The sequence below is a fragment of the Callithrix jacchus genome, chromosome 7 (genome assembly GCF_049354715.1).
Source record: "Callithrix jacchus isolate 240 chromosome 7, calJac240_pri, whole genome shotgun sequence".
Lineage (NCBI taxonomy): Eukaryota > Metazoa > Chordata > Mammalia > Primates > Cebidae > Callithrix > Callithrix jacchus.
Window position 1 is genome coordinate 82,227,582 of NC_133508.1, and position 11,654 is coordinate 82,239,235.

Here is an 11,654-nt window from a genome sequence, read left to right on the forward strand (position 1 = left end):
CGTACATGCACACATCCACCGTGAAGCTTGCTGGGAAACTGAGTCCTCCTGATTCCGCGTGGCTGTCTCCAATGATCAAACAAACTACGCATCCCAAGATGCATCGCGCATAGCCAATAATGTCCCGCTACTGGACCCAATGCTATCTGGGAAAGGTAGTCGAAGCTGCCTTAAAACGTAACGGCCCAGTAGTCCTTGAGACTTCATTCCCCAGCAACCTCAGCGTGTAACGTGCGCTATGGAGCCGAAAGTAGCGGAGCTGAAGCAGAAGATCGAGGACACGCTGTGTCCTTTTGGCTTCGAGGTTTACCCCTTCCAGGTTAGTTTATCCCTCCTGCTGTTCTAGGGTCCTGCTGGTCTAGGGCGACATAATTGGCTTCCTTGCAACTGACCTTAGGCCTCGGGAGCCTCTGATCCTCCTGGGTTCCTGTGGCCCGGTGTCCATTTGACGATAGAGAAAGGGTTTCGCTGGGGGCTTGGGTTAAAAAGGTAATGGTCGCGGCCGGGCATGGTGGCTCACGCCTGTAATTCCAGTACTATAGAAGGCCGAGGTGGGCGGATCACCTGAGGTCAGGAGTTCGAGACCAGCCTGGCCACCATGGTAGAACCCTGTCTCTACTAAAAAAATGCAAAATTAGCCGGCCGTGGTGACGCATGCCTGTAATCCCAGCTACTCCGGAGGCTACGGCAGGAGATCGCTTGAACCCAGGAGGCGGAGGTTGCAGTGAGCCGAGATCTCGCCGTGGCACTGCAGCCTGGGCAAAAAGAGTGAAACTGTCTCAAAAACAAAAGTAGTTGTTGCATGTTTGTCATTTTACCTCCATATAATGCTGGATTGGTTAACGGGAGACACCATATGACCTGTAACGTGTGTGGCTCAGATTGTCACCTACATAAATTACAAAAAGAAAGGGACCTGTGAGGCAGAGTCACCTTGGAACTTCCTAAAGGATTTAGGAGAGGGCAAAGCCTAGAAGGTTTGCATAGCTATGATTTAGGTCAGCTGAGGGAAGGCCATTCCTGGTGATGAACAAGCAAACAATTCTCTGGTTTGTTCCCTCTACCAACAGAAGGGTAATTCATGACATTGCCAGTCATCAGTGCTGGGCTGAGTAATGAAACTTTGTGCATTCGCCTAGCACAGCAGTCTCGGCACTGCACCCCCACCCCCATTTACACAGGTACATTTCCCGACATCAGTGCCCTGTGCCCTGAGCAGTGTACTTAAGTTACAAAGCTAAATTAACTCAGTTTGAGCCCTCTGCCTGATGCTTAAGAGACAGCCCACTTCCCATTCCTTCCACTGAGTGGCTCACAGCAGTGCTGAAGGAGGTTATAGAGGGAGAAGAAGGCCGGATCTAGTTTGAGAGCGGTCTTGCCAAAACAAAATGGAATTCAGCTATATATGAAAAGAAAGAATGGAAGGAAGGATCGTTATGTACATTCCAAATACCAGAAAAAGCTTGAGTAAAGGTGTGGAGACAGGGGTGGTGTTACCAAGTAAAAGGGTTTGATGCCTGATGTGTTAAAAGCCAATATTATGACACTGGGTTTTTGAGAAAAGAAAAGCTATTTGTTGCAGATCAACCTTTAACTCTTTGAGACACAGTTGCAGTGGATGGCAGATGTGTGGGAGAGTGAGAAAGTCTATCTGGCAAGTTGAGTAGACCTGAGTATTAGGAGCTTTTGTACTGAACAAAGCCAACTGCAGCCCTGCCAGTCATCCTAGGCTCCTACCTCTCACCTCCCTACTCCCACATCCAGTCAGCCACCAAGACCTACCTATATGACTGTCTACTGAAGCCAGGCACAGTGGCTCACGCCTGTAATCTCAGCACTTTGGGTGGCTGAGGCTGGTGGATCACAAGGTTAAGGGACATGGTGAAACCCTGTCTCTACTAAAAATACAAAAATTAGCTGGGTGTGGTGGCATGCATCTGTAGTCCCAGCTACTGGGGAAGCTGAGGCAGAATTGCTTGAACCCAGGAGGTGGAGGATGCAGTGAGCTGAGATTGCGCCACTACACTCCAGCCTGAGCAACAGAGCGAGACTCTGTCTCAAAAAAAAAAAAAAAAAGACTGTCTAGTGAATCTCCCAAATCCATTCCCTTCTATTCCACCCATCTATACTGTGGCCCAGGACACCATTTCTCACTTGGATTACTCTAATAACCTCCTTGCTGTCATTTTGCCTCCAGTCCATCCTCCACACTGCAGCCAGATTAATCTAAAACTGATCATGCTAATTTACTCCTTAAATCTTCAGTGGCTCTTTTTTTTTTTTTTTGAGCTGGCATTTCGCTGTTGTTACCCAGACTGGAGTGCAATGGCACTTTCTCGGCTCACCGCAACCTCTGCCTTCTGGGTTCAAGCAATTCTCCTGCCTCAGCCTCCTGAGTAGCTGGGACTACAGGCGCGCACCACCATGCCCAGCTAATTTTTGTATTTTTAGTAGAGACGGGGTTTCATCTTGTTGACCAGGATGGTCTCAATCTCTTGACCTTGTGATCCATCTGCCTCGGCCTTCCAAAGTGCTGGGATTATAGGCATGAGCCACTGCGCCTGCCCTAAATCCATATTCTTTAAATTGGTATTCAAAGCCAATCACAATCTTGCTTCTATTGATCTCTCCAGCCTTCTCTCCCTCTGATCCCCTCTAAAGACCCTTCATTTCCACCAAACTAGACAATTTTCAAATATGCTCTGGAATTTTCTGCCAGTGTGTTTGCTTATGCTGTGACCTCTGTTTATTTTATTTATTTATTTAGAGACAAAGTCTCACTCTGTTCCCCAGGCTGGAGTGCAGTGATGCAATCATACCTCACTGCCACCTCAAACTCCTGGACTCAAGAGATCCTCCCACTCAGTCTCCCAAGTAGCTGACTCCAGGCATGCACCAACACGCAGGGCCTCACTTTGTTGCCCTACCTGGTCTTGAACTCCTGGCCTCAAGTGATCCTCCTGTTTTGGCCACCCAAAGCACTGGGATTACACACGAGTCACCGTGCTCAGTCTGTGACTGCTTTTTAAAATACATACCAGTAAGTTTATGTCTTTTTTGGAGAAATATAAATAATAAATAAATGCACACCAGATTCTCTTCCCCACATCAACCTGACAGTTGACTTTCCAGCCTTTAAGACTTAGCATCCAAGAAAGCCTTTTCTAATTTCAGAGGACCCTCATCTGGCCCTGTCATCGCACTAGCCATAGTAGAGTCATTTCTATTGTTCTTAGTGGTTCTGCCTCTCTATTAAAACTCTCTGTAGCCAGGTGCAGTGGCTCATGCCTATAATCCCAGCACTTTAGGAGGCCAAGGCGGGGGATTACTGGAGGTCAGGAGTTCCAGACCAGCCTGGCCAACGTGGTGAAACCCCATCTCTATGAAAAATACAAAATTAGCTGGGTGTGGTGGCGTGCACCTGTAATCTGAGCTACTCAGGAGGCTGAGGCAGAAGTTCCCTGTCATATAATACGTGAACCTGTAGTAGACATGAAGGGGAACAGACCTAACCACAACAGTCACATTTAAGCACTGACACAGATTTCACTTATCTGTTACAGCAGTTAATACCAGTTACAATCAAGTAAGTAATGGTTATCCCACTCTGTCCCATTAATGCACAACCCCCAGGTATCCTGTGTAGATCTGTGTCAAGTGTTCTGCACTATAAGTCAGAAATCCCCAGTAAGTGATGCAGGTATATCCATAGCACTTTGTGTGAACAGCCGCAACCTCCACAACTACGTGATTTAGCAAGTTCATTGCAGGTTATGTTACAGGTCTTTGGTTCAGGCTTCTTGTGACATCTCTTCTCCATGTTTAGTGTGTGAATGTGGGTACAGATAGTGTGTTTCAGTGGAATCCAATTTCTTGGATGTACAGGCCAAGTGGATCAAAGTAAATACTATGTATCCTAAAACTAAAAACAAAGTTTGCATTAATCACACCTTCGCTTTGCTGATTGGTCAACCTCAAAAACAAGTTTGCTGGCCAGGAACAGTGGCTCCCATCTGTAATCCCAGCACTTTGGGAGGCGGAGACCAGCGGATAACCTGAGATCAGGAGTTCAAGACCACCCTAGCCAACATGATGAAAACCCTCTCTACTAAAAATACAAAAAATGCACCAAGCATGCTGGCAGGCACCTATCATCCCAGCTACTTGGCAGGGTGAGACGGGAGAATCCCTTGAACCCAGGAGGCGGAGGGTGCAGTGAGCCAAGATTGCGCCACTGAACTCCAGCCTGGTGAACAAAAGCAAAATTCCATCTCGGAAAAAAAAACAACCCGCAAAATTGCTAACAGGGATTTTGTAGACTAATATGGTGTTGAGCGTGGTAACAAGAAAGTCTGTCAAAAGTAGGAAAACCCCATCCTGAGCAACACAGGGAGACCCTGTCTCTACAAAAAATTATTTTTTTTTTTTGAGACGAAGTTTCGCTCTTGTTACCCAGGCTGGAGTACAATGGTGCGATCTCGGCTCACCGCAACCTCCACCTCCTGGGTTCAGCCAGTTCTTCTGCTTCAGCCTCCTGAGTAGCTGGGATTACAGGCACGCGCCACCATGCCCAGCTAATTTTTTGTATTTTTAGTAGAGACGGGGTTTCACCATGACGACCAGGATGGTCTCGATCTCTGGACCTCGTGATCCACCCGCCTCAGCCTCCCAAAGCGCTGGGATTACAGGCTTGAGCCACCGCGCCCGGCCCTATTATTATTTTTTTGAGACAGTGTTTCACTGTTGTTACCCAGACTGGAGTGCAATGGCATGATCTCGGCTCACTGCAACCTCCACCTTCTGGGTTCAAGCAATTCTCCTGCCTTAGCCTCCCGAGTAGCTGGGACTACAGGCACGCACCACCATGCCCAGCTAATTTTTGTATTTTTAGTAGAGACGGGGTTTCATCTTGTTGACCAGGATGGTCTTGATCTCTTGACCTTGTGATCTACCTGCCTTGGCCTCCCAAAGTGCTGGGATTATAGGCATGAGCCACCACACCCGGCCTATTTTTTTGTTTTAATCAGCTATCCAAGTGTAGTGGCTCACACCTGTGGTCCCAGCCACTCAGGAGGCTGAGGTGGGATGATTGCTTGAGTGCGGGAGGTTGAAGCTGCAGTGAGCTGTGATCACATCACTGCACTCTAGCCTAGGCAACGAAACAAGACTGTCTCAAAAAAAAAGTAAGAAAACCTCTGATGGGCTCAAGTCAGAGGTTAAGTACATTTCTAGCCTCTTTCATAGTGTCAATTTATCATTAACTGATAAAAATGGGGTTTTTTGGCCTGGCACAGAAGCTCACGCCTGTAATTTTAGCACTTTGGGAGGCCAAGGTGGGCAGATCACTTGAGGCCAGCAGTTTAAGACCACCCTGGCCAACATGGTGAAACCTCATCTCTACTAAAAATACAAAAAATTAGCCAGGCCTGGTAGCATATGCCCACAATCCCAGCTACTTGGGAGGCTGAGGCCCAAGAATTGTTTGAACCCAGGAGGCAGAGGTTGCAGTGAGCCAAGATCATGCCACTGCACTCTAGCCCCTGGGCGACAGGGAGACTATATACATTTTTTTAAAAAAGGTTTTGGGTTTGTTTTGTTTTTTTGTTTTTTTTTTTGAGACAGAGCTTCACTGTTGCCCAGGCTGGAATGCAATGGCGTGATCTCAGCTCACTGCAACCTCCGCCTCTCAGGCTCGAGCGATTCTGTTGCCTCAGCCTCCTGAGTAGCTAGTATTATAGGCACCCACCACCATGCCTGAATAATTTTTTGCATTTTTAGTAGAGACAGCGTTTCACCATGTTGACCATGGCTGGTCTCAAACTCCTGACCTCAGGTGATGCGCTCACCTCAGCTTCCCAGAGTGCTGGGATTACAGGTGTGAGCCACCACGCCCAGCCAGGTTTTGTTTTGTTTTTAAAAGACAGGTTCTCGCTCTGTTGCCCAGCCTGGTCTCAAACTCTTGACCTCAAGCAATTCTCCTATTTCTATTCAGCCTCCCAAAGTGCTGGGATTGCAAGCATGAGCCACCATGCCCAGCCTAAAAACAGTATCTTAAGAAACTGCCTGTTCTCTCCAAATTCTCTCTAGAGTTAGGGTTATATAGCCTGGAACTATGATTGTGTCTTTGATCTGTCTATGAAGATGCTTTGGACATAGTTCAAGGTTTTGTTTTTTTGACACAGTCTCCCTCGTCGGCCAGGCTGGGGCTGGAGTGCAGTGGCGAGATCGCAGCTCACTGCAACTTCCACCTCCCAGATTCAAGCAAGTCTCCTGCCTAAGCCTCCCCAGTAGCTGGGATTACAGGGGCACACCACCATGCCTGGCTTTTTTTTTTTTTTAGTAGAGACAGGGTTTCACCATGCTGGCCAGGCTGGTCTGGAAATCCTGACCTCATGATCCACCCACCTCAGCGTCCCAAAGTGCTAGGATTACAGGTGTAAGCCACTGCACCCAGCCCCATCATGTAATCTGCTATAATCCCTTGATCTTCAATGGAGACATAAATTGCTGCCACTGAGTTTCCCCTGGCAACATATCGAAAGGGTAAAGTGCTGGTTGGGAAGGGACTGGTGAAACCACATTGTTTTGTGTCATTTGAAGATGAGTTAGGCTGTGACATAAAAGGCATTGAGGGTTCAGGTGGCTTTCTCCCTCTCAGGCTTGGCCGCAGCAACATGCTTCTCCAGATTAACAATATTCTTCTGAACAACTGTTAAGGCATCATGTTGATTCTGCTTCGAGAAATCTCCAGTCTTGCTTTTGTCTTAGAATGCCTTCAAGGTGTTGGACTTGGAGGGCGAGTGCGTTGCTAGCCACTTTGACTGTTCCTATGCCTTCATGCACCTCAGTCAATTGTGGATTTAGGAACTCTGCTCTGTTGGACCTCGTTCCTGAGTTCTTCATTTTCTTTTTTCTTTTTTTTTTTTTTTTAAGATGGAGTCTTACCCTGTTACCCAAGCTGGAATGCAGTGGCACAATCTTGGCTCACCACAACCTCCACCACCCCCTGGGTTGAAACAGTTCTACCTCAGCACCCTGAATAGCTGGGACTATACCATTCCAGACTAGGTATTTTTTGTATTTTTAGTAGTGACAGGGTTTCACTATGTTGGCCAGGCTGGTCTCAAACTCCTGTCCTCATGATCAGCCCACCTTGGCCTCCCAAAGTGCTGGGATTACAGGTGTGAGCCACCACACCCGGCCTCATTTTATTATTCTTTTGAGGCAGGGTCTCACTCTGTCACTCCAGCTGCAGAGCAGTGGCATGATCTTGTCTCAATGGAACCTCTGCCTCTCAGGTTCAAGCAATTCTCCTGCCTCAGCCTCCTGAGTAGCTGGGATTACAGGTGCATGCCACCATACCCGGCTAATTTTTGTACTTTTAGTAGAGGCGGGGTTTCACCATGTTGGCCAGGCTGGTCTCAAACTCCAGATCTCAGGTGATCTGCCCGCCACAGCCTCCCAAAGTGCTGGGATTACAGATGTGAGCCACCATCCCTGGCGGAGTTTTTCATTTTCATTGGTTCATTTGTAGTTGGATGAGGCCTGAATTCTTTGTTGTCAGTCAGTCCATCAATCAATAATTAATTCCCTGGGCCAGGCATGGTGGCTTACACCTATAATCTCAGCATTTTGGGAGGCTGAAACTGGTGGATCTTAGCTAAGGCCAGGAGTTAGAGACCAGCCTGGCCAACATGGCAAAACCCCATCTCTACTAAAAATACAAAAACTAGCCAGGCATGGTGGTACACATCTGTAATCCCAGCTCCTTGGGAGGCTGAGGCAGGAGAATCACTTGAACCTGAGAGGCAGAAGTTGCAGTGAGCCAAGATCATGCCATTGCACTCCAGCCTGGGTGACAGAGCAAGGCTCTGTCTCAAAAAATAATCAATTCCCTGTCAAATTCAGATGGAGTTGCTTATAAAAATATATCACATAGCATCAGTGAAAATTCATTGAATGAATAAGATAGACACTGGGGCAAAAGTATGAGGCCTGAATGTTTGGGCGGGGTAAGGCCCAGACTGGCCCTCTTCAGCCTGGACTGAATTTTCTGTTTCAGGTGGCATGGTACAATGAACTCTTGCCTCCAGCCTTCCACCTACCCCTGTCAGGACCTACCCTGGCCTTCTTGGTACTCAGCACGCCTGCCATGTTTGACCAGGCCCTCAAGCCCTTCTTGCAGAGCTGCCACCTCCAAATGCTGACCGACCCGGTGGACCAGTGTGTGGCCTACCATCTGAGCCGCGTTAGAGAGGTGAGGAAGGCTCAGTTTTCCCCCAGCTCCCAAACCTACAGCTGCCTCCAGTTCCTCCAGGCCCAATGCAGGATCTAGCCTAGGGCTGGAAGCCAGTCAAAGGTGAAATGATACCCTAAAGCCAGGCGTGGCATTCTGTGATATTTCCCATTCTGCTTTCTCACACACCCAGGTTCCACCACCGTCCACCAGCAGCCCCCCAGTGTGCAATCAGTCTCACTCACCCTGCACTGATGGGCAACTATTATGAACCTCAGACCAGGCTTTCCTTGGCCTCCAAGTGGAACAGGAGTCCAACATTCCTGCAAGCTAGACCTGCAAGCTTCATCCTGTCCTTTTGAGGACCGAACAATATTCTCCCAGCACACACTCACATACATATAACTATGTACACACATGTTGGATCTCCCCAAAGCTGGGCCATGTCTTCTGCCACACGGGTACTTGTTATATCCCTTCAAACACAGGCCATTCTGGAAATAACTATAACTATGTCCACATTGGAGCCTCCCAGGTTAAGGTCTTGTTTTCTCATTTGAAAACAGTACCATATTGACACACAAAGGCTCCATAGGATAAGGTCATAACTTGTCTCATGCTAACAGTAGCCTCTAACTTGTCTACTATTCCAGAGCCTCCCAGAGCTACAGATAGAAGTCATTGCTGACTATGAGGTACACCCCAACCGACGCCCCAAGATCCTGGCTCAGACAGCAGCCCATGTAGCAGGAGCTGCTTACTACTACCAACGAAAAGATGTGGAGGCTGACCCGTGGGGAAACCAGGTAAGAGGGAAAATGTAAATTAATAGAGGCTGAGACTGGTAAAGGCCTATCCCTACCAGGTCCCACATTCCTCAGCCTTCCCTGGATGGATTTGTTTGATACAACTCAGAACAAATAAGCTGTGTCCTGTCCAGGGGGCAGTCCTGTCACATGCTTTCTGTTGTCTAACTGGGGACTTGTGAGGTGAGAAAACCTGGTCTGCAGAACTGTCTTAGGATAGAGGGAGAATAGCAGTGTTCAGACTAGTGAGACTGGGAAGCCTAGCCCTTCCTTGTGCCCAGCGTAGTTTATGAAAGGGTTTGCCAAGAGAGAGAGAGGTTTACATAGAGTCAGTGTACAGAGTGGGGAAATAAGCGAACAGGCCTAGCTTGCAGTGATAGCAGTTGGACTTGAGGACTTCCATGACCTTGATTTTCTTCACCCTCTCCCCAGCACATATCAGGTGTGTGCATACACCCCCGATTTGGAGGCTGGTTTGCCATCCGAGGGGTTGTGCTGCTGCCAGGGATAGAGGTACCAGATCTGCCACTCAGAAAACCTCATGACTGTGTACCTACAAGAGCTGACCGTATCGCCCTACTCGAAGGCTTCAATTTCCACTGGCGTGACTGGACTTACCGGGATGCTGTGACACCCCAGGAGCGCTACTCAGAAGAGCAGAAGGCTTACTTCTCCACTCCGCCTGCCCAACGATTGGCCCTACTGGGCTTGGCTCAGCCCTTGGAGGAGCCTAGTTCTCCACCCCCGGACTTTCCCTTTACCATCCATACCCACAAGACGCCTGGGAATCCCAGCAGAGCCCGGAGCTGGCTTAGCCCTAGGGTCTCACCACCTGCATCCCCTGGTCCTTGACAGCCTTCTCCCATGTGGACTGATTTACGGTGGTACCTGCTAGGACTTAATTGGCTTTGGCAAAGCAAAGGTTTTGAGTATAAGATTACTACTTTCCATGTATGTTCCATGAAGATAACAAGCTCAACGAAATTAAGTTTGGCCAAGATTAAGGCCAGGGAAGATCCAGAATTCCCATCTGCCTTTGGCTCACGCCTATAATCCCAGCACTTTGGGAGGCTGAGGTGGGTGGATCACAGGTCAGGAATTTGACACTAGCCTGGCCAACATGATGAAACCCTGCCTCTACTAAAACTATAAAAAGTTAGCCAGGCATGGTGGTGCAAGCCTGTAGAACCAGCTTCTCGGTCAGCTGAGGCAAGAGAATTGCTTGCACCTGGGAAGCAGAGGTTGCAGTGAGCCGACATTGCACCACTGCACTCAAGCCTGGGTGAAAGTGTGAGACTCTCTCCAAAAAGAAAAAAAACAGTGCCTATTTCATATGGAGACTAAATAAACACGTAAAGCACTTTGGAAAAGCACCTGAGATCGCTTCTCAGCCTTTTGGCTAAGATTAAGTGTAGTATCTGTTCTTATCAGTTTGATTTATATAAAAAAAAAAAAGTATCTGGTATGTCAGCTATTACCAAAGGCCTGGGAATTCTGTACTGCTGCTCATAGTGTAGTCTGGGTTCTAGAGGAGGGGACAGATTGGAGTAGCTGATGAAGACAAGTGGCTGGAATAGCACCATATGATACACAGAAGTCTCCTCAGTTCTGAATCTACCCTGGCCTCAAGGGCCCAAGAGAATAACTTTTCCCAGCTGACAACCTCTGAGGAAAATGACATTATGAATGAGGATCAAAACTGACTTTCTTTGGCCAGGCACTGTGGCTTTCACCTGTAATCCCACCACTTTGGGAGGCTGAGATAGAAGATCATTTGAGGCCAGGAGTTCAGAACCAGTCTGGGAAACAGTGACACTGAAAAAGACTATCTCTAATCATGGCTAGAACCCAGGAAAGGCTAAGAATTGCCTAGTACTATATACAAGTATTACCGAAAGCCCTACCCAAGACCACAAGCCCTTTCTGTCTTCCTCTTTCCTCCATCAGTTCAATAGGAACAGAAACCTCCAACTCTTTTTTGAGACGGAGTCTGGCTCTGTCACCAGGCTGGAATACAGTGGCAAGATCTCAGCTCACTGCAACCTCCACCTCCCGAGTTCAAGTGATCTTCCTGCCTCAGCCTCCTGAGTAGTTGGGACTATAGGCACACACCACAATGCCCACCGCATTTTTTTGTATTTTTAGTAGAGAGGTTTTCAACTATGTTGGCCAGGATGATCTCAATCTCTTGACCTCGTGATCTGCCCACCTCAGCCTCCCAAAGTGTTGGAATTACAAGAATGAACCACTGTGCCCAGCCTCCATTTTATACAAAGCAGGTACCAGGCATTTATCAGAAGAGGTCAAGATTCTGGTTCCCATGCAGCCCTTTGAATAGTGTGTTCAAGTAAAAACAGGTGACCAAGTAATCACATTGAGACTTAACTGGCAACCTAGCCTGTAGCATTAAGTCGCAGTGGTCCCGCCAACACTACAGCAGGGCTTATTCTTCTCCCTCACGTGCAGTGAAACTAAATGTAACACTGCAGGTTCACTCGGTTCCATTCCCTTTGTCTACCTGTGTCAATATTATTCCCTGATTCTTAGGCAGCTCTCCTCATTTTCCCCTAAAGAGGAAAAGCAAAGAGAAAATTCCTCTTAAAATCAAAGGC

General features: G+C 47.9%; 1 protein-coding gene and 1 pseudogene across 2 annotated transcripts; both read left to right on the forward strand.

The window, feature by feature from the left end:
- Positions 1-224: 224 nt before the first annotated feature.
- On the forward strand, positions 225-11,411 carry MMACHC (metabolism of cobalamin associated C). 2 transcript variants are annotated; one of them, XM_035251277.3, is made up of 5 exons: positions 225-319; positions 6,934-7,068; positions 8,063-8,257; positions 8,890-9,042; positions 9,475-11,411. In XM_035251277.3, the coding sequence occupies exons 3-5, from the start codon at positions 8,153-8,155 to the stop codon at positions 9,892-9,894; spliced, it is 678 nt and encodes a 225-aa protein (XP_035107168.2). In that variant the 5' UTR covers positions 225-319; positions 6,934-7,068; positions 8,063-8,152; the 3' UTR covers positions 9,895-11,411. The 2 variants fall into 2 exon arrangements, with proteins under 2 accessions (XP_035107168.2, XP_002750804.2); XM_002750758.6 differs by lacking the exon at positions 6,934-7,068.
- Positions 10,422-10,540, forward strand: LOC118143555 (U2 spliceosomal RNA; annotated as a pseudogene).
- Positions 11,412-11,654: the final 243 nt, after the last annotated feature.

Bases quoted from the DNA above. Each gene is read 5' to 3' on its own strand.
- MMACHC (XM_002750758.6), top strand. From the start codon at position 239: ATGGAGCCGAAAGTAGCGGAGCTGAAGCAGAAGATCGAGGACACGCTG. The intron at 320-8,062 runs GTTAGTTTATCC...TTTCTGTTTCAG, and splicing joins TCGAGGTTTACCCCTTCCAG to GTGGCATGGTACAATGAACT. The intron at 9,043-9,474 runs GTAAGAGGGAAA...CCCTCTCCCCAG, and splicing joins CTGACCCGTGGGGAAACCAG to CACATATCAGGTGTGTGCAT.